This window comes from Gracilinanus agilis, chromosome 3 (genome assembly GCF_016433145.1).
Source record: "Gracilinanus agilis isolate LMUSP501 chromosome 3, AgileGrace, whole genome shotgun sequence".
Taxonomy (NCBI): domain Eukaryota; kingdom Metazoa; phylum Chordata; class Mammalia; order Didelphimorphia; family Didelphidae; genus Gracilinanus; species Gracilinanus agilis.
Window position 1 is genome coordinate 422,683,541 of NC_058132.1, and position 25,992 is coordinate 422,709,532.

General features: G+C 34.9%; 1 protein-coding gene across 1 annotated transcript in view; it reads right to left on the minus strand.

The window, feature by feature from the left end:
- The window catches only part of DSCAM (DS cell adhesion molecule), a 607,061-nt gene that overhangs the window by 238,581 nt on the left and 342,488 nt on the right, over window positions 1–25,992 (minus strand). Inside the window, exon 13 of the mRNA XM_044669244.1 lies at window positions 24,613–24,780. Within this exon, the coding sequence (XP_044525179.1) occupies window positions 24,613–24,780 (168 nt within the window). The remainder of the gene's footprint in view (window positions 1–24,612; window positions 24,781–25,992) is intronic.

The window sequence follows — 25,992 nt, forward strand, 5'->3', positions numbered from 1 at the left end:
CAGAACAGAGTCCATTGGCATGAGATGCCCAGTTGGGGGAAGTTGCCCAGAATAAAGTCCATTGGCGTGAGATTGTTGCAGCCCTATGCTCCTCTGGGAGTCAATAGGAATAATAATAATAAATAATAATATTTTGATTTGCAAGGGATAATTATTTTTATTTTAGCAACAAATCTATTACTGTGGTAATTCCCTCTATGATTTCTTTTCACAATGGATATTGCTATATTTAAGGAGCTTGACCACATCTGGTTATAATCTGGACAGGGACTGCTGATTTTAGTAAACCCACATTGGTGGAAGATGTTGCCCACAGAGCTTCTAGTATATCTGCAGGGATTTTGTAAATCTGAGTTTTTTTCCATTTCTTGATTGTCTAAAAATAATACTGGGAACAAAGTCAATGATTCTTCTGGTAATTCCAGAGAAATATCACCATTTGGGGTACATACTAATGTTGCTCTTAACTTGCATAACAAATCTCTCCCTAGCAGATTCATAGGGGATTTTGGAGTTAATAGAAACGAATGTTCCACAGATAAAGGTCCAACAGCCAAGATTCGTGGTGAAAGTTCTTGGATTTCGAAAGGTGTTCCAGACACACCCAAAACACTAATAGAGCCAATAGTATTACAATTTTGATCAGGTTTACTCATTAGCATGGATCTTGATGTCCCAGTATCTAGAACAATCATATAATGTATTCTCTACTTTCAATGTTACATGTGCTTCATTGCTATCTAGGGTAAAATGGACTAGGATAACTGGTGACATTATATCTGGGTCTGGAAAATCAAATGTTTCACTCTTTGATTCCAGAGTCCTTTCTCCACTGGCAAATCTTCATAAGGAACCATGTGCACCTCTCTGAGATTCCTCTTATTGAGGAGGATTTACAATTTGGCTATTATGAGGATGTACCCCATTATGGTTATATTGTAACAAGTCATTTGCCTCAGCTTGGTTACTGTTTCTATTATTCTCATAATTTCCAGATTTGCTATTTTGGAAATTGTTTCTATTGTTATTATTATTTCTAGAATAGTTATTGTTTCTAGAATAGTTATTCCTAAAGTTCAACTATTATTTCTAAAATTGCTGAATATTTGATTGCAGCATCTTCAATTTATCATCAGGTGTTAACTGTTTCTGCACAAGTAACACATTGTCCTCTGGTTTGTATATTCTCATTGGGATGTATATTCTCACACAGGAGCAATAGCTTTGGGTTGTATATTCTCTCACAGGAGCAATAGCTAACCCAAAATTAGTATCACCTTCTTCAGACCTTTCAATTTTTCCCTTTAGTGCTTTTATCTCCTTTCTTAATGCATCCACTAAGACACTATCAACAGAATCTTTCATTTCATGCCCATTATAAACACAAACTGCCATTTTCCTTAATTCATGAAGTCCATATTCATCCAGTGAAGACAACTGGTTTTAAAATAGTCCTTGAATACTTTGCAATAGTTTGTTATGAATTGCCTTCTCAAATGTCTAATGTATCTTTCTCTTGTTAAGTCAATGTCCATGTATCTTCCTCCCAGTTCTATAAGTTTGTCCATGAACTATGAAGAATTTTCTCCCATTTGCTGATTAAACTTTTCAAATTGTGTCCAGGTACCAGCTCTATCTGAACAAGCTCTCATTGCATTAAGAATTGTCTCCCTAGCCTGGCAAATTTTTGTATAGTTCATTTCATCATTAAAGTCCCAATTAGGGTCATTCTTAGGCCAGTGAACTGCATCCTCCTCCCTGGTAAGCTTGATAATTTTATCCTTTTCCCTTTTAGTTAGTAACTAATCTAGAAGATATTAAAAATCAATCTAGGTTGGATCAAATGCCTGCATATCTTCTCTAGCTTTTTTTTTAGCCCAGCTATGGGATCCTTCTCAAAAGAAGGAATGCTACACTTAAATCCCTCCATATCCTGAGGGGTAAATGGTATGAGGTGCCTAATAGTTATTAACTTATTCTTCTTAGGGGTAAAGATTGATACTTCTCTTAAAGGGAATAGACTAGGGTTTGTATCTTCTTTCTTTTGGCTTTTAGTTTCAGGTGCCTTGGTGGGAGAATTAGAAACAGTAGGAGAGGTAGGTTTAGTAAACTGAGCAAAAATTTCCTTCTGTTTGGAGACAGTTACATTTTGATGCATTATAATTTTAGTGATTTGAGAGATATTGTCTTCAAGTTGAACAACTTTAGAGATAGTTTCATTTTGTTGGTTTATAGATTCAGTCATTTGAGAAATACTATCTTCATTTTTGGAGATAGTTTCATTTTGTTGCATTATAGTTTTAGCCATTTGAGAGATACTAATTTCAATTTTGGAGATAGTTTTGATTTGGTGGGCCATAGCGTGAGTCAACTGGGAGATGCAATCCTCAAGATATGCAACTCTAGTCTCCATTAATCTGTTTCATTTGTTTCCTTTACTTAATAAGGATTAAAATAAATACTTGATACAGTCAGTATCTTAGGAACAATCCAAACAGAACACATACTCCCATTAGTAGTATTAGCCAGAGATGATCCAAAACTGTGAGATGTAAAATCTCAATGAAAGTCCCAGGTATTGGGAGTTGTCTGATGTAGAGAGGTACTACCTCCTTCACTATCCATACCATGATATTAAGCAACATAATTACACTCTTATTTTTTTCCTAATATTGGAAAGAAAAGAAGGTCAGTAGACTAATCAAACTCCTGGCTGGCTCACTAGGCTGTAAAGGGTTAAATTTGGGGGGTAAAAGTTTGAACAAAAGCCAGTGTGTAGTTTATTTAATGAAAAACACTTAGTTTATTATTATGAAAGATGGATAGAAAATAGGAAGGGAGAAAGTGAAAGTGATCTTACAATAGCTTGTAACTATATCCCAGATCCCAATCCCAACTAAATTTTCCTAGAAAACCCTACCTCTATTTGCTTCAGAAGGCAGTATCTTCTGCTAGGCTGAAGTCCTCACCTATTCTCCTACTGTCTCTCTAATAATATTACCAATATCTATCTATCCTATCTACCCAATTTAATTGATAATTAATAAGGCTGTTAAGGCTTACTTTTGTTTCTCTGTCTCCAACCAGAGAAAGTGATAGCAGCACAACCTCTCCCCAGGAGACCCAGAGACAAAAAGTCCCTTCCAACAGTTAGCAACTTACAAACCACACAGCCATACCCTTATAATTGTTACCAACTGCCAAACTGCACAGCAGGGGTCACCAACTGACAATCTGCACAGCAAGGAGACTCTTACTGAAAAATATTATCGCTCCTTATTCTCTCAAATATAAAAAAGGAGAAATTAATAAAAACTCTCTTAGTAGCGCATGTATATTCTTTTTTATTTTGAGAAGTTCAGATGAGAGTGAGGTACAAGTGTCAGCTACTCCCCTTACCTTCTTCCTTGTTTGTATAAAGGTCTTCCTGTATACTGATTCTGAGATAATTTTCCCCAATCTTCCTTTCCTTCACTTCCAGCATATTCCTCTTCCTTTCTCCATTCTTTTCTTAAGATTATGAAAACATAACAGAACTGCTCCTAGGCCTTGTCTAATTGGACTTTCTAACTGGACCTAACATTTTGCTGCATTTTTAATCTTTTCATCAGGAATGCTTAGAAGCCCTCTATTTCATTAAAGATCAATTTATCCCCTTTCAGCATTATACTCAGTTTTGTTGGTTAATTTGTTTTTGGATATAAGCACATTTTTTTGCCTTTTGGAATATGATATTACAAATATTCCACTTTTTAATAGTAGGTGTTGCTAAATCCTGTTGTGGTTCCTTAGGATTCTAATTCTTTCATCATGGTTGCTTGCAGTATCTTTTTGTTTGATATAGAAACTCTGGTTTTTTACTATGATTTTCTTGGGAGTTTTCTTTTTTTTTCCTTTTTGGAAAAGGAAGTGATAAGTCAATGCATTCTATTTCTATTTTGGCCTCCTGTTTTAAGAGATATAGCAGTTTTCTTTTAAGATTGCTCTAAAAATGAGTCTAGGTTCTGTTTTTGGTGATGGTGTTCAGGTAGTCCAGTGATTCTTATGTTTTTCTCCTCAATGTGTTTTCTAGATTTTTGCTACAACTACTTTGAATTTTCTTTAATATTTTCAAGATTTTTTACTCTCCCTACCCATATTTCTTATTGCCTTATGGAGTCCTTGGTTTCTAGCTAGACCTTCCACTAACTGTGATCTTTCCATCTCCTGCTTTGAGTTTTCTCCTAAGAGAATGTGTCAAAGAGCTGGCCCCTGCATCTTCCATCTGACCCAAAACAACTTAATCCTGTACCAGGAGTCTATCATTTCCTGAAGCAGCAACTAATGATTGGTCCAACTTTTATTTGTGCCAACACAATGGAACTTCCATTTCCTACTGTCAACCTGATCTCTCAGATATGATATAGACCCAATAGGTCAAATTTTGGGGGGCCAAATAGGAGAAATTTCTCTTTTGACTTCAGGCCTTTTGTCTCCTAGCGCCCCTATTTTTTAGGAAAAAGAAAGTGGAAAGTTGGTGGAGAATGGAATTTCCTTTTCCTATTATGCAAGTTTGAATTCCATAACTTATTGAACCCTTTCCTACATAGTCTTTAACCTTTAGAAGGCAGAGTCAAACTAAATCTCCTACTAGACCACGTGACTTCCATCGCATACTATCTTTGCCTTCAAATAAATTTCTAGACTACTTTAGAAAGAGATGTTGTACCTTTCTTTTAATGATGAACATTTTCACACCCATTCATAATTTATATAATCCAATGATTCTCAACATCTTTAGGTCAAACGCCAAACTTCATTCCCATCCTCCAATAACTGATTCCCTATTTCCATTCCCCTCAAATGCCAAAGCTCCCATCAAAAAACACATAATGCTTCTACTCTGTCTTCTAGAATGCTTATTCTATAAAGCAACAAACTTCTCTTCATACTAAATTGTTACCTCTTCCTTTCCTTCCCTACACTAACTATTTCTGAAATCTGGATGACACAGTCTCCCTGGCTATCTTTCCAGTACAGGCTGAACCTTCATTTATTTTCCTTGGCTTCAGGAACAGGCAGGGATTTGGAATACTCCTTGTTCCCCATTGACTTCACTTCTAGGCTCTCTTCCTACTTCCATCACTCAATAATCTATCCTACTTTGAAGTTTATACTATTAATATCTACCACACAATTAAAATTTTGGTAGCAATCATTTATAGACCTCCAGATGACTCCTGTTTCTTCCTTAATGGGTTCATGGCTCCCAATTTTTATCTTTTCACTAACTATTGCCCTCATGCTAGGAGACTTCAATATACATACTGAACCTGCCTCAAATAGCCTAACCACTCAGTTCCTTGACCTTGACCACTTTCTATGACCTACTCCTATCCCCCAGCCTGAGTCAGGTGCATCCAAGGACCATCATACCCTTTATGTTGCCATCACTCACAAATATACCACCTCCATGTTCCATAATTCTAAAATTCCCCTTTATTCATTCATTCATTCATTCATTCATTTATATATTTATTATTTTCATTATTTTTAATTTTTATTTTGAATATTTTCTCATAGTTACATATTTCATGTTCTTTCCCTCTCCCCCAAACCCCTCAACCCCACCTTAGCTAATGCACAATTCCACTGGGTTTTACATGTATCATTAATCAAGACCTAATTCCATGTTATTGATAGTTGGACTCGAGTTATTGTTTAGTGTCTACATCCCTAATAATATCTCCATCAGTCCATGTTTTGAAACAGTTGTTTTTCTTCTGTGTTTCTCCTCCCACAGTTCTTCCTCTGAATGTAACTAGTTTTCTTTTTCATAAATCCCTCAGCCTTTCTCTGGATCCTTGCATTGCTGCTAGTAGAGAAGTCTGTTATGTTCAATTTTACCACAGTGTATCAGTCTCTGTGTAAAATGTTCTCCTGGATCTGCTCCTTTCACTCTGCATCAATTCCTGGAGGTCTTTCCAGTTCACATGGAATTCCTCTAGTTTATTATTCCTTTGAGCACAATAGTATTCCACCACCCGCAGATACCACAATTTGTTCAGCCATTCCCCAATTGAAGGACATTCTCTCATTTTCCAATTTTTTTGCCACCACAAAGAGTATGGCTATAAATGTAAAATTCCGCTTTATGATCATAATCTATTGTTTTTAACCCCACCCCCCAGCCTTCCCTTACCAACCCTTCTCTTTATCTCCAGAGTGACTTCCAATTTTTTGATCCCTTAAATCTTGTCCAGGTTATATTTCCTATACTAGGCATTCTTCTCTCTCCTTTCCCTATCTTGAACCCTTCATGAATCAATTTTACTCTGTGCTGTCCTTTTCTCTTGAGTCACTAGCCATATTATCCTATTGCTTTGTGTTTGACCAAGACTCTGTTTTCAATCACCACCTTCGTTTCATATGTGCTACTGAATAAAGATGGAGAAAATTATGCAACCATTCTGACTGCCTCCATTGCAATTTATGTTACACAACCTTATCTGAAACTTCATTGCTGCTAAGCAATCCTATTTATCATAATTACCCTCATTAACTCAGGATCTATCCTCACAGCTGCTCTTTTAAACCTTTTTACTCCTCAAATCTCTTGTATTTTATAGAAAAAATTGATACCCCTGTCTTTGAACTCCTTCCCTCTCCTTCATGTCATACCACTCATATACCTTCTGCCACTATATTCTCCTTCACCCCTGTTTCATATGATAAAGCAACTTCAATCCTTATGTAGTTATCTCCTCTAGTGAACCCATACCATCTTGTTTCCTCCAATAGATTGCCTCCTCTGTCATCTCTCACTTTATTTTCAATCTCTTTCTGTTTGCTGGCTCATTTCCTACTGTCTACATATATACCCATGACTTCTCCATCATTTAAAAAAAAGACAAATAAAAGACTCTCATTTGATCTTTTCATCCCTATTATTTTTTGAAAAGAAGAGATTTATTGAATTCAAGAATTTAATATGAGTTCAGAGTATATGAGGTTTCTTTTCTACCACAGCTAACAAAGTATATTTACAAATAGTTCAATTTTTTTCTCATATATATGAATCAATTGATTTAACTATCAAGAAAGATTATGGTTAGGCATCCACCCAATAAAAGATGTAAATCTTCATTTTCCTTTTGTTCTCTTTCCTTTTATTTCTGCTTCTTGGCCATGGCAAGAATTACTATGCTTCATTTCCCAATTTTTAAAACTCTTTATACAAAGTGTTTCATCAGAAACATGCATAACAGAGAAGACGTGTTACAGAATTAATTTAAAGTAAGCTAATAAGTCTGTGTTCTTGTTTTTTATTATTCCTCTGGAACTCCTACCAAAGTTGTCCCACTTATTCACTTTTGATCTTAGGTGGTTTAATGCTGGCAATGCCAAATATAAAGCTCAAATAACAATTGTTAATGGGGAAAATTGACTGACTACTTCCTCTACACAAATGGAAGCAGGTGGGAGTCTGGGAGTCTGGGAGCACTATAATGGTGCAAAGACATAGTACACACACCAAATTAGTGAATTGCAAAACTCCCCAAACTCAAATAATTCACTACTCATCCTTTCATCACTCCATTAACTAAAATTTGTCATTCTATCCATAAACATGGTCATTTTGGCACCCAAGGCATTGTAGACTCTGTTAAAAGAGTATGGATAGCACCTGGAATAACTAAAATTGCTTCCAAAATATGTACAGCTTATTCTACCTGCCAGGCCTTTAATCAGCATGCTTTTCGAGAAAAAGCCTTTGGTGGATGTCATCTAGCTTACATAGCATTTGAGAATTTACAAATTGATTTTATCTGTATGCCAAAAGCTGGACAGTATAAATTTTGTCTGGTCATAGTCGATCAGCTGACCAGGTGGTCTGAAGCATTCCATACTGCTCAGGCCACAGCAACTTTTGTTGCCAAAGTCCTTTTGAAAGAGATTATTCCTTGTTTTGACCTGCCAGCATGTATTGATTCTGATAAAGGAACTTATTTTACTGACTCAGTCTTATCGCAAATTTATTCATGTTTGGGGATAACTTCTAAATTTCATACACCATATCATCCCCAGAGCTCCTGCCAAGTTGAAAGGATGAATAAAGAACTTAAAACTATGATTGGCAAATTGGGCACAGAGACTCATTTAAAATGGCCTGAAATTCTACCTCTGGCCCTATTTCATCTTAGAAGCAGACCCAGAGGTCATTTATATATCTCACCATTTGAGATGCTATTTGGACATCCACCTATTTAGGCACAACCACTTACCCCTGCCTATACTTCATTGTTAGGATGGGATACAACCATTGCCACTTATATCAGACAATTGCAAACAAAATTTTGAGAACTCCACTACTCTGGAGCTGTGTTTCAAGAAGGCCCCTTAGACTTCTTGCTTCATGATTTGAACCCAGGTGATAGTGTGTACATAAAGAATTTCAAATGTACTGGGTTGACTGAACCTGCTTATGATGGATCATTCCAGGTCCTATTAACTAAACCAACAGCCATTAAAATTGGGGAAAGGGACTCATGGATTCATTGCAGTCAGGTGAAACAAGTACCCTCTATTGATAATGAATAATTCTCTGTATTAATTATAATTGCATTGTATTTGACTATTGTGATAAGAATGCTCTATTGCTGGATTTGCACTATTTTGTTGCACACTATTTGATTGATCCTTGTACTTGAATGATACATATACTATCTCACAACAGAATATCTGTCTTAGTGACCTATATGTGCCTTTTATCATTCCTTTTGTATTTTCTTGAATATATTATTGCTTTATATACCTCATTTGCACTCACACTGTGGATCATGGAAAGTTAAAGAGGAAATGAATCTTATTTTTAGAAATTAACCTCTATACTTTAACTCTGTGATTGTGAAACTACATATTTTTGATTTTTTTTTTTGTTTTTTCTTCCTACAAGTGCAATACAGTATATGACTTTTTTCTCTCATTTTTTTACAATTGAAACATATCAGCAGCACTAAATAGATTTTTGACTGTTATGATTTTTGCAATAAAAATAATCTAAGGTGTCCATTTGCCTAGCATATAAATGCATACCCAAAAAGCTTCAGACTATGGAAACCTGCCACTAGTTATTTAATTATTATGAGACTTTTGCTCATTGAATATGTCTAATCCACGGAGAATCAGACCACAAAGGAGCACAGGGTTTGACCTGTGAAATGCCAAACAAGTACAAAAAGGAAAAAGAGACCAAAACAGTCCTACAGGTTTGGATGCCATTCTACACAAAGAGTGCAAAGACTTGATCATGTGTGACACTCCAGGTTGTGATGCTTAACATATATTAAGATGTTGGATTTCTTTGTACCATCAAGTACTCAACATCGATGTTCTGACTCCATTATCTCTGAAAGTGAAAAAGAGGATCAAACTGGGAAATGCTATTTCCAATTTGTTTCAAGGTTTAGTCTCTTTTTCTATTTCTTTCATGATGTGACAACTTACTATAGTCCAGGCTGATAAATTGGATTAGTGAGTGATTGTTGTTGCAAAGCTTATGGGACATGGATTACTACAAGAACTTGTGATTTGTGATTTTTTTTCTTTTTCCTAGAATTTTTCTTTCTTCGCATTTTTTTAATATTCTGTATTTCCCTCAGAGGTTATTTTTCCTTTTTTTATTTCTTTGGACTCTTTGATGTTTTTGTAAATTGATTCCTATATCTTATGATTTAACCATGTATTCCTGTGTGATTGCTATGTGTATGTATCCTCTTCAGGGGGGAATATATAGTTATTCTCCTCAGGGGGACTATGCTATTGCTGTGAATTTGGACTTGAATTTGACCCTAATTTAGAACAGAAGTCTACCTCCCAGAATCCAGAAGGCACCATGAAGATGCCTGCAGAGACCACACAGTGCACCAGAAGATCCAGAGTGAACTTCAAGATGTGGTGAATTTGAACTTTATGGGGGGGATATTGCATGTATTTATTTTGAATGGACACTTATGCCAAAAAGGGGACTGCCCCCTAAATGGCTTTTTGTCAATGCACCTAACATTGGTTTTGTTCTTCCTCCCTTTTATTTCCTTTTTATCTCCGAATTATTGTAAATTTTAATTTGATTATGTTTTCATCATCCATTGGGGAGACTGGTCTCCCAAAGGATCACATGGGGGAATGTAAAGTTGGAAGATCTTGAACCCCTGAAACTACATTACCCAAACTTCAGTTCTGTATTTACCCATAATTCCCTTTTCCTTGCATATACATGAGGGGCGACACTGTCTGTATTTAATTTGGGTTGGCTCCACCTCTTGCTTTCTGGCACATGGATGGTGTGGTGAGCAGTGCTGGTGGGGCTAGCCTCTTTGGGGTGAGTGGGAAAGGTTCCCTGTGTTTCTCTAGCTCTCTAATTTAATATTAATAAATCCTTATAAATATTATACTTTGGAGGCATTGAATATTAATTTTAAAATCTACAGTTCTTAGGACACCATAAGGACACTTTTTCTCTTATCAATCTAACTTTTCCTCCTCAGTCTTCTTTGCAGGATCTCCATCCAGATAAGGCCTTTTTGCCATAAGGATCCCCCAGAATTCTTTCCTGGACCCCATTCTTTTTTCTCTTTATACCATTTCACATAGTGATCTTATCAGATCTATGGATTTAATTATAATCTCTATGCTGATGATTCTCAAGTCTACTTACCCTGCCCCAAGCTCTCTGCTGACCTCCAATCTAATATTTCCAACTGCTTTCAGATATCTTAAACTGAATGTCTACTAGACATCTTAAATTCAGCATGTCTAAAATAGAACTCTTTATCTTTCTTTATTAACCCTGGCATCCTCCAACCTTCCCTATTACTGTAAAGGACGCCATCATCCCATTATCTCAGACTTGTAAGGATTCAACCTCTATTACTCATTATCTCTCACTACCTTCCCCACTCCACCATGCATATCCAATTTGTTGCCAACACCTGCTGATTTTACTTTTGTAATATCACTTGAATAATTCCCCTCCTCTATTCTGACACTGTCAGGCACTCATCACCTCACAGTTAAACTGTTGCAATATATTCTGCTGGTGGGCTGGTCTTAGTCTAATCTCTCTCTACTCTAATCCATCCTCTATTCAACCACCAAAGTGATTCACAGATCAAATGAACCTGAATGACATAGTGATGAAACATGCCCATCAATGTGTACACTAATGTTAATAATTTATTTTTTCTATTAAATTGAGTTTGCTCAATTTAATCAGAAAATAATTAGTTCAAATTAATCATTTTCTCCATTCAAGGTACTATGATAGGGTACTAGGTATTCAAATGCAGTAAATGAAATAATATCACATAGTAAGAGCTTATGTAAGAAAAACTTTAGCACAGAGGGTATATTTTTGTATCCAAATGTGATGAAAGACTGGCTAATTGGGAGCAAGTACTAAGAGCATGTAAATCATGTTCTGATTGTTACAGTCCATATGGAAGGATTTTTGAACCAGCTTCTGAAAATATTTGATGGTATGTAATGGAAGGGTCTTGTTCCTAATTTGCATGTACATCTATTCTATTGCAATTAACTTCATGAAAATTAAGGAGCAACAACTATAGCTAACTAAGGCTAAGGAATCAGAACTGAGTGTGCATACAGAAGGTCTCAATAGAGGTACATATTCTTTTCCCCTTCTGATGGTGAGAGAGTAAGAAAATGCTGGAAATTTCTGAGTGGTAAGAGAGAGCTTATGTTAGTCACTTTATGTCTCTAGGAAAGAAACTATGAATAAATGAGAGTGATTTTTTTGGTCTTTTTTTTGAGTTTCATTCTTTCATGTTTTTTTGGTAAATGGATATAGAAGACAGAACCAACAAGGCAAAGACCTTATGGATTTTAGAAAGCAGGAAGATTCATGAGGTCCAGGACCTAAAATCCATAAAATAATTTACCAACCATGACTACTTTTTTAGGAAGAACTTCAACCATGCTTCACTTTGTTCATTCCTAAATACACTTTCCCTCTCCAGCCTCCTTCTGCTTCTCATCTCTTGAAATTCTGTCCTGAAAGATCCTTAACCTTGAGGGCCTGTTTTGCCAATTGGTGACACCTATCTTCAACTACCATTTAAGAAATGACCTCAACTATATTTCATCTCACTCATTCATGGATTCTCTTTTTGGATTTTTTTCTTTGCTTGTTTCATGGTCATGAGGTGGGTATCCTTCTCCTTATTCTCATTTTTTTCAGATTCTATTTTATGTGTTTTCTTCTCCCATTAGAATTTAAGCCCGTTGAAGATGAGGACTATCTTGTTTATATTTATATCTCTAATATTTAGCACAGTATTTGATACATAGTAGGCATTTAATAAATGCCTTATCTATCTTTTATGTCTTCTTTTTAGAGAATTATCAATCAATCAATAAACATTTATTAAGCACCTACTATTTTCCAGGCATTGTGCTAAGTGCTGGAGTTATAAAAGGAAGCAAAAGAGAGCCCTTTCCCCAAATATCACCTTAAAATAGTTTTTATTAGGCATAACTACCCACAATTTCCAAAACTAATGAGAGAAAAGAGGGAGGTTGAAAACCATGGGCAAAAATTATGTGTGCAACTCATAACAGCAAGAAATTAGTACAATAACAGTATTTCTCTTTACTATATATCACACTATGTCAATTTAATAATCTGAATTGGTTTTTAATTTGGTGAAATTAATAACAGGATGATAATATTAGCATCATATACAACCAAAAATATATATTGTCTATTTTGAAAACTGAATGACCAGATTAAGAAAACTTGCTGGTATAAAAAGGAAATCAGTGATTGATATTGGTGGGAATTCATAGGATATCAAATCTAGAGAGTTGCTTTTAATGAGTTGACTTGGGGAAGAAAAAACCCTTAATCAGTGCCCTAAAGTATTTCAATTTTATGTTATATTGAAGAAGAAAGACTGAAAATCCAGAGCATTAATACAAGCATGGCCCAAATTCACTGTGTGACCTTGAGCAAGGTTGATTTCCTCCCTTTCTCTCTGGGCATCAGTTTTCATACCTACAAAATGAGAGGAATGAATAAGACTTTATCTAACTTTCCTTTCAGGTTTAACATTCCATTAGCACAAATTCATTTTCTTTAAATCTTAAACATCTTCTAATAAAGCAAGACAATATTTTATTCTGTTGCCATATTATATTCCTAAGTTTTTAAGTTACAGAACTATGGCAAACGAATAAAAATTTATAGCTAATTTTTGAAAATTAGTTCATTTTGATGCTAAAACACAAAATCGGTTTTGGAAAGACCTAAGAATGTATAGTCTGACTGGTTCTTCTTGCTAGTATGTGTCCTAACATGTTAATTTCTTTGACAGAAAATACTATATAGAAGCTAAAAGTCTTGAAAGTTTTGTTATAGGAGATATGCCCTAGAGATTTCTATTTGGTCCTGTGCTATTTAATGCTTTAATTAACGACTTTGAAAAAGGAATAAATGAAATAAGAAAGAAAATGATGATCAAATTTTCATATAATGCAAAAATGGGACATATAGGTTGGCAGTCAGGATCTAGAAGGATTTTAGTATGCTACACTGGGCTAAATATAAGGGAATAGACAGGATTAAAAAAGAAATAGTCTTACAAGAAAAGACAGAGGTGATATAAATAGAGATGGTCTTTGGAAATGTTCTCACGATCTTAGTGCCCCGTAAGTTCAGTATGAATCAACAGTGTTATACAGGAAAAAGAATTTGATACTAAGCTGAATTTTGAAATAGAGTCTAGCACAAGGAAAGTGAAAGCTCTGCTTTACTTCTCTTTTGTCAGTCCCATTTTTGGAGCATTATGTTTGGTTCTGGGCATCACATTGAAAAGGTGATGAATCCAGAATGCTGAATGGCCTCAAATTCCTGTCATATAAGTACCATTTGGAAGGAAATGGAAATGTTTTGCCTGGAGAAGAGAAGGTTTAGTAAGGTGAAATAAGATGGTTGTCTTTGTGTATAGAGACTGTTATGTGGAAGATTCATTAATTTATTTTTCTTAGTTCAAGTGTGTAGATGAGAGAAAGTAGATAAAGATTGTGGAAACAATCAGATATGACCATTCTATAAGGAAAAAAGTTACTAGCCATGTGACCCTGAGCAGATCACTTAAACCTCTTTTTAGCTTCAGTTTTCTTATTTATGAAAAAAGGATAATAGCATTTTACTTGCAGGCTTATTATATGAGGATCAAGTGAGATATATGTAAGGAGTTTTGCAAACTTTGAAGTACTATAAATATGCTTGCCAGCTAGTTGTAATAGTAGCAGTAGCTGTAGCTATAGCAGTACCAGCAGTAGCCGTAACAGTAACAGTAACAGTAGTAGTAGTAGCAGTAGTAGTAGTAGTAGTAGTAGTAGTAGTAGTAGTAGTAGTAGTAGTAGTTGTTGTTGTTATTGTTGTTATTGTTGTTATTGTTGTTGTAAACTGTAGTAGTTAATCTAGATGGTCTCAATCCCATTCCAACTTTGATATTATCTGATCCTCAGTAATACTAGATTCTGATAAGTGTCAACATCAAAATAGATTAGTTATTTTTTAAAACATTACTTCATAATTTTTACCCTTGAGTTAAGTTTTGTAAGAACAGTAGGCTCTCAGCCTTGAGTGAAGGATGGGTGCAGGAGAGACAGGGGCAGTTGGGATTCTCTCCTATGACAGAATAAGGGCCTGTTGAACCTACTTGAGGGAGAAAACCATTTACTTCCCTATGAAGAATGTGTTTGACTAACTTCTTACACACTGGATTAATTGAAGGAAGTACATCCCCATAGGAAGAGATGTCACTTGGATGTGTGTGAAGTTCACAGCCAAGGATAATCAGATAAGCCTCTCTCAGTTGTCCTCTCTGACTCAAATGTCACTACAGTTGGAAATGGTGGAACTTCTCAGGTAAGAGAGCTGGTTATGTCTTCTTTAAATCTCTAGTTAGAATGTCTCAATTGCTATCTGACTCGATGTGATATATCTTTTAATAACTAAATAAATTATGGGAAAGGTAGAGAATAAAGGAGAGAGGGATAAGATTTCTATTGGTAATCAGCTGAGGCTAATGGAGATCTTAACCCTGTCAGGGCTATAAGCTCCAAACTGAATCTTCTTCTTCCTTCTTCCACTAAAGCTCTTATTCCTAACTAATAAAAGTAAATAATTTCTTGAGGGATTATTGAAGGTGTTGATTGATGGTCTCCAGAGATAGAGGATCAGACTCTATGAGCAGTCTATAAAGTCTCTCTTCAACAATTGTTATCAAGGTCAGTCTAGGCAGTATATCAAATACGGCTACAGTGTTTGAAGCACAAGAATCAACAGATTTGAGGTATGCTAAGTCCAAGAGCATTGGGTTTGCACCTCCCTCCTCCCTCTAGCTCCCCCAAACCCAAAGTGAGTCCTCTGCTTAGGGTTCCCCCTTTTTATACTCTGTTTCCAACAGTCTTCAACTGCCCCTGCTTTCTTAGGGTTCTGGTGAATGTACCCCACTAAGATTCTACCCTATAGTTTTCAAGCTTTGAATTCTTTTCTGTGTACTATGTACTGAAACCTGTACTTGTGGAAGACAAGTAATGGTACCAGATAATGAAATTACTATCCTATTGGTGTCTGAAAAAATAAATCCCAAAATGATACTATAATCCTTCTCTTATCCTCAGCCCACATTATTTGACCTTCTACGTGGAAAATGAGAGCATTTTCAATGAGATTCCTTCTATATTGGTCTTTTGCTCCAAAAGGGCAGCCTTATAATGAAAATAATTAAAGGATGAGCCATGCCAAAACTAGATCTCAAAATATTAGATAAAATGTATCTTTCAAAGCACAACTGAAATGAGAGAAGATAGCCACTTAATGTAAGGTTAATCACAGGGTTTACTAAGGAATATTAAAACACCATTGAGCATTATCTCTTCTTGCTTATCTCCTTCAATTTTTCTAATTTGAGAATAAAATTATTCTACACTGTGAAGAATAATTGTAAAGGAAAAACAGTTTCTGCAATAAATTTGTTTCTCAATAACCAAATATTTATCAAGTACCTACTGCACTGCTCTAAGTAAGCATTGGATATTCAAATACAAAAATGACACAATGCCTGTCTCTGAGGAGCTTACATTCTACCAAAGCAGCCAATGGATATCTCTCTCCCTGTCTGCTAGCTGCCTCCCTACATGTTAATGTATTCACCATCTTCAAAAAAACCTTTGTTTGGTTTGTTCATCCCCACTCCCTTTTACAGGTAAACTTCTTAAGAAGGCTTTCCATAATTATTGTCTGCTTTTCCTTTCCTGTTCAGTCTCTGTATTCAGGATTCTGGCTATATCATTCAACTAAAATTACTTTCTCCAAAATTACCAATGAGTTTTTAATTGTCAACTCTAATGGTCTCTTGTCAATCATTGTTTTCCTTGATTTTTCTGAAAGCTTGGTCACATAAATCATCTCCTTTTCTTTGATTCTCTCTTCTCTCTAGGTTTTTGATGATATTTCTCCTGGTTCTTCTCTTTCCTACATATCTATTTCTAAATTAACTCTGCTGGATCTAAATCTAGGACACATCCATTAAATTGAGTGTTCCTTAAGGCGTTGCCCTACACTTTCTGCTTTTCTGCTACCATACTAATTCACTTGGCAATCTCATCAGCTCCCATGAATTCAATAATTGTCTCTTTGTATATGAATGTCATATCTATTTGGCCAATCTCATCATCTCTCCTGACATCACCTCACATTTCCAATCCCCTTTTGGATATCCTAATCTGAATGTCCCATAGATATTTTAACTTGTCAAACATGTCAAAAATAAACTTATTATCTCCCGCCATGAGTAATCTTCTTCTAATCTGAACTTCCTAATTACTGTCCAAAGTACAACATCCTCCCAACCACCCAGGTTCATAAACTAGATTTCATTCTTTTTTGTTTGTTTCAATTTTTTTTCCAGATTACATATTAGTACAATTTTATTTGTTTTCTGACACTTTCTGATCTATGTTCTTTCCCTCTTTCCCATCCCTCTTCTTTCCTCAAGATAATATTATATAGGTGGTATGTGTGTTATTATACAATACATAGTACCATGTTCATCATGTTGTGAAAGAAGATACATATTGCTTAAAATAGAGAAAAATTCATCGGTGAAATAAAATGAAGAATAAAGCACTTCAATATGCATTCAGATTTTGTCAGTTCTTTCTACAACACTGGATAATCTTTGTGTGTGTGTGTGTGTGTGTGTGTGTGTGTGTGTGTGTGTGTGAAATTGTCTTGCTGATAATAGTCAATTCATTCCATGTTAATCATCATACTTTATTGCTATTACTGTGTGCAGTGTTCTCCTGGTTCTTCTCACTTCACTTTGCAACATTCAAAATAAGTCTTTCTAGTTTTTCTTTGGTGATCATCTTGTTTTTCATTTCTTATGACATAATAGTATTCCTTTTCATCAACCTGAGATCATGCTTTTTTAACTTTGGCTGAAGCATAGTAGATTCTGTTCCAGCCTTTTACTTTTACTCTTTATGTGTCTCCCTGCTTTAAATGTGTTTCTTATAGATAGAATATTGTATAATTCCAGTTTTTAATACATTCTGCTATCCTCTTCCATTTTATGGATAATTTCATCCCTTTTACTTGCACAGTTATGATTGTTAACAATATGTTTCCCACCATCTTATTTTACCTTTGTTTATCCTTCTCTTCCTCTCCTTTCAGCCTTTACTTGTTCACAAATACTGACTATTGCCTCCCAGAGTTCACCTTGCTTTTTGTCTATACTCCTGTTTTCTTATTTGCCTTCTCTTTCTTATTCTCTATATGGTAAGAAGTATTTATTTAATTAACTACATGTGAATATTATTCCTACTTTGTGTCAATTCTGATGAGAGTAAGGTTTAAGCATTGCCTACCACCCTTCCACATTCTACTCCAGTGCACTGATTCTTATAAGTCTCCTCATTTGAGATTAATGAACCCCTAATTTTCTCTCCTTTTCTCTTTTCCCAGCATATTCCTCTCTTATACCTTGATTTTTGTTTGCTTTTTCCAGATGTCATCCCATCCTATTCAACTTAATTCCTGCTCTATGTGTAGTGCTATTCACTGCCCTAGTAGTGATAAAGTTCTTAAGTATCTTCCTAAGTAACATAGGTAATTCAAGTATCATAGATATCTTAAGTATCTTAGCTATCACCCTATGTAGTTATACAGACTTTTGTATCATAAATATCTTTAAGTGTTTTAGTTAACACTTTCCTTTGTAAGAATATGATCAGTTTAACCTTAATGAGTTCCTTGAATTTTTTATTTTCTTTTTATCTTTTTATGCTTCTGTTGAGTGTCAAATTTGATCAATGAATTTTCTTTTCATCTCTGGTCTTTTTATCAATGGTTCCTGGAAGTTATCTATTTCATTAAATGTGGATGTCTTCCCTTGAATTATGTTCAGTTTTTGCTGGGTAGGTGATCTTTGTCGTAGTGATAGATCCTTTGCTTTGCAGAAAGTCATATTTCATGTCTTTTGGTCCTTTAATGTAGAAGTTTCTAGACCCTATGTAATTCTGACTTGGGCTTCACAATATTTGAATTTTTTTCTGGACTTTTGAAGTATTTTTTCCTTGACCTGGGAGTTCTTAAATTTGGCTATAATTCTGGAATTGCTAAATGTGGAATTTCTTTTAGCTGGTGATCAGTGGATTATTTCTTTTCTTTCCTCTTCTTAGAGAACATTGGGGAAGTTATCCCTGATTTCTTGCTATTTTGTTTTTAGGCTTTTTTTTATCATGGTTTTTAGGTAGTCCAGTGGTCATTTCTCTGATCTCTCCTGGTCAGTTGCTTTGCCTGTGAGATATTTCAGATTTTCTTCTTTATTTTTTCCTTTCTTTTCCTTTTTAAAAAATTTTCCTTCTGTATTATGGAGTTGTTAGCTTCCACTTGTCCATTTCTAAATTTGGGGGAGCCATTTTTTCTTTGAAACTTTGTACTTTCTTTTTTAGAAAATTATTTTCCTGTTTGAGGTTTCATATTTCCTTTTTAAGAGATCTGTTTGTGAGTTTTTGCTCCAAACTGTTGATTTTTTTCCCATCATTTTTTTTCCTAATTTTTCTTATAAGTTTCTTCTTATTTTTAAAATCTTACTTTGGAGTTGTTCCAGGAATTCATTTTGTGCCTGACATTCTTTTATTCTTTGAACCTTTAGGATTCAAAAATTTTTGCTTTGATGTTGCTATCCTCTTCTGAGCTATCTTCCCTTTGGCAGTGCCAAAGGCATGTACACTTTAGTCACTTTTTGTATCATTCCAAATTAAACTTAGCTTTCAGGGGCAGCTGGGTGGCTCAGTGGATTTAGTCAGGCCCAGAGACAGGAGGTTCTGGGTTTAAATTTGGCCTCCCACACTTCCTAGCTGTGTGACTCTGGGCAAGTCACTTAACACCCATTGCCTAGCCCTTACCACTCTTACATCAATACACAGTATTGATTCTAAGATGGAAAGTAAGGGTTTTAAAAAAATATATACTTAGCTTTGAAGTTGGACCACTCTATCAACAGTTCCTCAGTGTATTCCCCAGGCCCATCAAGGTTGATGAGTATCTCTCTCTCTCTCTTTTATTTTTATGTTTGCCAATTTTCAGGAAGTGAGATGAAATTTCAGAACTTTCATTTTATTTTTTCTTACTGTTAGTGATTTATAATTTTAATATGGTCAGTTCATTCTTTAATATCTGAGGCACAAGTCTCATTTCTCATCCCTAACTACCTTCCTTATACTCATCCACTTTAACCCTCCTCTCATCCCTTAGAGCCTGACACTATGCTTTTGACAATATCTCCTCCACAATGGACAAACTTTTTTTTTTCTTACAATTTTCCTTTCTTTTCCTTTCATTTTCTGCCACTCACTGAGACATAGGTCTTTCCTATGATAATTATTCCAATGTACATTTTCCTGGTTTCACTCATGTCCTCTGACTTAACTGACCTTGGTGGGAGAATTGGAATGTTCCTTACTCCCTATTGCAATTTCCAAACTCTCACTCATTACTAAGCAGACTCTTTTCCCTCAAGGTTCATGCTTTTAAAATTTGTTATTGAATTCAGAGTCCATTGCCCATTGTATCTATATATCTATATCTATATATATGCACACAATATATATGTATATATGTATATATATATATATATATGGCCATACCCTTGATCTTGCTCTCATCAAGTTTTCAACTTTTACATTCATGAATTCCAGAATTCCTTCATCTGATAATAGTCTTTTCCCATCTTCTTTGATCTTATCATATGTTTCTTAATCACAAATCTATACTAGGCTTGCCACAAATGTAGGTTACTTAATTTCTTAACTGGGTCTTTATTGAGGCAAGGCACTCTTTTATGCCTTTCTAATTTATTGACTCTTCCACTCAATACAGTGGCTATTCCAAATGTTTTCAACCCTCCTCAAGCTTCCCATAGCCCTCCTGCTCACATCTTCTCAGATGAGGATCTCATCTTACACTTCAAATACACACACACACACACACACACACACACACACACACACACACACGAAGTTAAGATTTTTTACTGAGTTTACTCTTTTCTTTTTCATTTCACATCACTCAAATGCATCACTTCATGTCTCTTTCCTGAACTCTAGACAGGACACAGTCACCAATAACCTTTTAGAAATCTTGAATTTGATAGGACAGCTCAACAATGAAACTCATTATCTTTTCTCTAAAGCCCTTCCCTCTTCCAAATATTCCTATTATTGTTAAAGGCACTGCTATCATCCCAGTCACCCAGGCTTTCAACCTCAGTGTCATCATGCCATTTACCCCATAACCATCCCTTATCTGTTGTAACATCTTGTAATTTCTACCTACACAATATCATCCTTTTATGTACCATAGAGTCATCATGTACATGCATCCCAAACTCAATAAATTTCAATGGCTTCCTACTATCTCCAAGATGAAATATAAGATGTTTTCATTTGGTAGCTAAAGACCTTTACAATCTCATCAATTCCTACCTTTCCAGTATTTTTTCCACAAAGTCTATAGCTCCATTCACCTACCTGCTCTTCTTTGAATACGATATTCTTTCTCTATTTGCTACCTTTTCATAGTTTGTCTCCTAGACCTGAAATTCCCCCCTGCCTCACTTCTTTCTCCTAGCTTCTTTGGCTCTCTTCCAAGTTTAGCTGCAATTTCCTCTTCAAGAGGAGGCTTCTCTCCTGGTCCACTCTACTGTTAATACCTTCTCTCTGATTCTAAATATTTTATATATGTACATAATTATTTACTTGTGATCTCCACATTAAAATGAGCTTCTAGAGGGCAAGGACTATGTTTTTTGTACCTTTTTGAGCCATTGGCACTAAGTACAATGCTTAACAAACACTGCAACCAAGTGACTGATTTGATTTCATTTCATTCAAGAGAACTCATCCATCAAAGCAAAAGCCGTATTGTGTGAGTGCATGTTTGTTTTAAAAGTTTTACTTATGCTTACAACTTGATAGGTTAAATGAGTGGAAGTTGAATGGTAGAAGAGAGATTGTGTAACATTGATAATAGCAAGTACTGATCTCGAAAACAAAAGGTGAATGCATAGTTAATGAAAGTGAAGTCATTCTGGCAACAGTCTAAGAATGACAATGATTTACATGATCAGACATAGAGCAGAAAGGTTGTTCACCTGCCTTCCTGCCTGGAATAATAGATATTACCATGGCAACCGCAATCTGAAGCTGAGGTCAAACAGAAAGGGAAGTCAAAGCATTATCAGCATTTAGTAAGAGCAAGTGCCAGCAGCCATGGGTCAAAGCACAAATTCAGTCACTGTGTAGAAAACATTTGGGATTGGAGGGAAGGTGGCATGAGTTGTGATTTTTAAAAAATTGCAATTGCATAATCTTTTATTGTTAATAGATGATATTCCCAGAAAACTTGTTTGTAAAAAATATTCAATATACTTAAGTATAAAAGACTTTGTTCAACATGATTATCTGAAGGTCAACAAACAAGGTCAAATGTAGCAAATGCATGTGCATTTGGACATTTATTTATCTAGCACTTACAACAATTGCTTTAATGTTTGCAAAGCATTTTATATAAATTATCTCTGAGCCTCACAACAATTCTGAGATAGGTACCATAGGCATTAATATTCCTGTTTTGTAGTTTAGGATATTGTGGATCAGTGATATTAAGTGATTAGCCCCATAATCACACAGATGCTAAGTGTCAAAACTGGAATACAAGTAAAAGTTAAGGTCCTACTAAGGAATTCAGAGAACTTTAAAAATTCTTAGTTTACTAATTTTCATCAAATCATTTGGACATAAGAAAAAGGAATTTTTAAAAAATGTAATGGTTGTGATGATAATTTTGCAATTGGGTCAAAAAGAAGTTGAGTATTCATAGGAAAAAGTCAAGGTAATATATGGAAAAGATGCTGAATAGGGGTCCAAATCTAGAGCTATCCTTTAATCATGCATTTAAATATGTATATATTATATTAATTATTTTTTATTTTACATTATATCCTTTGACTTAGTTTTTAGTGTTTAATGGATTTTATAAAGACTATGCAACTATACTGTCCTACTCAAAATTATCTAAACTTCCCTTTCCTACTCCTAACCACTCACAATTCTATCACCTTATTTAGTTAAGAACTATAAGCAGTCACATGCAAGAAAAGCAGCAAGATTTCTCTGATTAACTGAGATCCCATGAAATAAATAAGAGAAAAATAAAATATACTAAGGTGTTCCTCATCTCCCATTTGATCTCTGATAGTCCTGAAAAAATTATATATGGTCCTGGATATGTGAGCCAAGTGGGAGATAACAATATTGTGAATTAAGCACTTCACAGAGATTCAGGAGACCTGGGTTCCAAGTTGTAACTCTACCACTTTGCAACTGTGAAAACTTGGGTAAGATACTTCTCCATTATGGGCTCAATTTTTTTCATTTGCAAATTAGGGAGGTCAGCAAAGACATCATTTAATGCTAAAGACTCAGTCTTAAACAAAAACTGCTGGGAAAACTGGAAATGAGTTTGGCATATATTAAGTAGATCCACATTTCTTATTATATATCAAAATAAACTACAAATGAATTCAGGGCATGACACCATGAGCAAATTAGGGGAGAAAAGGAGAATTTTACCTTTCAGATTTATGGATCGAGAAAGAGTTCATGAAGTAATTAAAAAGTTCATGGGATATAACACAAAGTTTTTATGTAAGGTTTAAAAAGATTTTTATGCAAAAAAACCGAGTACAGTTAAAATTAGAAGGGAAACATATAACCAAAGGGGGAAAAGTCTTATAACAAATTTCTCTTATCAAGGTTTAATATCTAAGATATATTAGTAACTGATTCAAGTTAATAAGACTGTCATTCACTGAGAGTTAAAGGATATAAAGTCACTATTCTTCCTTTCTTCTTTCCTTCCTTCCTTCCCACACCTCCCGGCTCTCATCATAAACCCAAAGCAATCAAAGAAAAGAGAAAAGGACCTCTATGCACAAAAATTTTATAGTAGCTATTTTCATAGAATCCAGGAACTGGAAACTAAAGAGATAGCTTCCTGTAAAGGAAATACAAAACAAATGATGGCATATGAATTTAATGGATATTTTTGTACCGTAATAAATTATGAAAGGTATAGTTTCAAAAGAAAGTGAGACCACCTATTTCTATCATATTGAAGTGAGCAGAAGCAATAGAACAATTATGAAGAAAATAACTTTGGACAACCTTAGAACTCTGATAAATATAATGGTAAACAAATTCAGAGGAGGGAAAATAAAACATACTGTCTACCTCCTACCAGAGAAGTGATGGACTTAAAAATGTGGAGTGAAACTTTGTTTTAAAATCACCATTGTGGGAATTTATTTTGCTAGAATGTAGTTTTTTCTTTTTTCTTTTATTCTCTAAGGGACAGTGGGAGAGAGGTAAGTCCGTGTAAAAACAGAATAAATTATTTTGAAAATTAAAAAAAAGTGTTGTTCAGAATAAAATGGCCTGGGCAGATATTTGGGACAGTATACTAGATCTGAATTCAGGAAACCTCACATGTGCTAGCTATGTGATTCTGAACAAGTCACTTTACGCTGTTTGCTTCAGTTTCTTATCTTTAAATTTGTTGAAGAAGGAAGTGGCAAAGCACACCAGTATCTTTGCCAAGAAAACTCCAAAAGGGTTTCTCAAAGAGGTGGAGGTACCCCAAAAGAACTACAAAGCAAATGGCAATAACAACAATAATGCACTAATTAAAATTAATTCTCCACTTGAAATTAGTATATAAAATATATGACTGCATCTAATCAGTCCAAAGAATCAAAATATTTTCTTTTTTGTAGATATAGAAACATACATTCATCAAAGGCACCAAAAAAGTATACTTGCAAAGATGCAGTTCTTATCTGAAAATTTTTATCCCAAATATGTTGACTCAGTCATGGAAAGAAACAGATTTTGTGTAAGTGGAATTTTCAAGTCCACAGAAATAGTTGGAATGATGCCTTGATTTTAAACAAGAAAAAAGCCAGACCATACCTGCTTCATCAGCTGTAATGGTGAGCTCATTGCTGGCTTCACTCTTGCCAATTCGGTTTTTGGCATACATGCGGATACTGTAGGTGGAGGAAGGATGGATATCAATGATGGTGGCCGAGTTCAGTTGAGGGGAAACATCTTTGGTTCTCTGAGCAGAATCCCAGGAGTCTTTGGGGTTTTGTATTTTTTCAAAAGAGAAGAGATAGAGACTTGAGTTTTTTCCCTGCCTTTACAATATTTATAAGTATGATTTTTATTACATATCAAAGTGATTTCTCAAATGCAAAATATTTCAAGCTATTCGGTAAAGTTGGATGTCAGAAAAGGAGTAACACCACACCCATGGATCATGCTTTGGCAAATGAAAGACTGCCAATTTAATTGTATTCAGAGAGGAATGTTTGAGGGAACACAGTACATGATGAGTTTTCCTAATTATGATGAACAAATAGAAGTCAGGGAAACTGAAGCAAGGAGAGTAAAACAAATAAGTAAATAAATAGTCAAACAAATAAATACATTTTTTAAAAAGGTCCTAAGGAAGCATTTAAGAATCAACTAGAATGATAAAAATAGATATAGTGCAAAAAAAATTCCTGCTTCTTCTGAGTCTTTGAACACCACAACCTTCTTTCCCAATTGAAGAAGAAAACAAAAGAAAGTAAAAGAATAAATTCACTATCTAGTTAACTTATAGTTCTCATATACATAATCGGGAAAGTAAATAGAACACTGGACTTGGAATTAGGGAGATCTGAGTTTAAATCCTACCTCATACATTTGCCCAGATATATACTCTGGCCAGTCACTTTGACCCTTTTTGCCTCTGTTTTATTAACTGTAAAGTGAGGAAATAGTATCAACTATATTATCACCTCCTATCAAGATTGTTGTGAGGATGAAATTAGATCATGTACATAAAGTGCTTTGCAAACCTTAAATCATTACATAAATTGTTAAATAAATGACAGCTGTTTTCATTATTCCCCTTAAGTAAAATTCCATTGAGTCTAATGAATCTATTAATTAATTGAATATTATAATTAGGATGATTTGCTACTGGAAACACAAAGACAAATATGAAACAGCCTTTGCCCTCAAAGAGTTTGATGTGGTTATTACCAGAGAAGATACAGATAATAGACTCTTGAATATAGTTCTAGATGGAGTATTTGCAACCATATTTTGTTCACTGTTCACTTAATAAATATCCAGTGATATTATAATTTGTTATAATACCCAGCATTTCAGTTAGTTCTGATGAGGTAGTTGTAAGATTTTAATTCTTCTTCCGACTGCATTATTTTCCAACCCTTCCGCATGAATACAAATGCCTTCCTCTCATCCTTTCCTCTTTGCCTCCCTCCTCTTTTGATCATT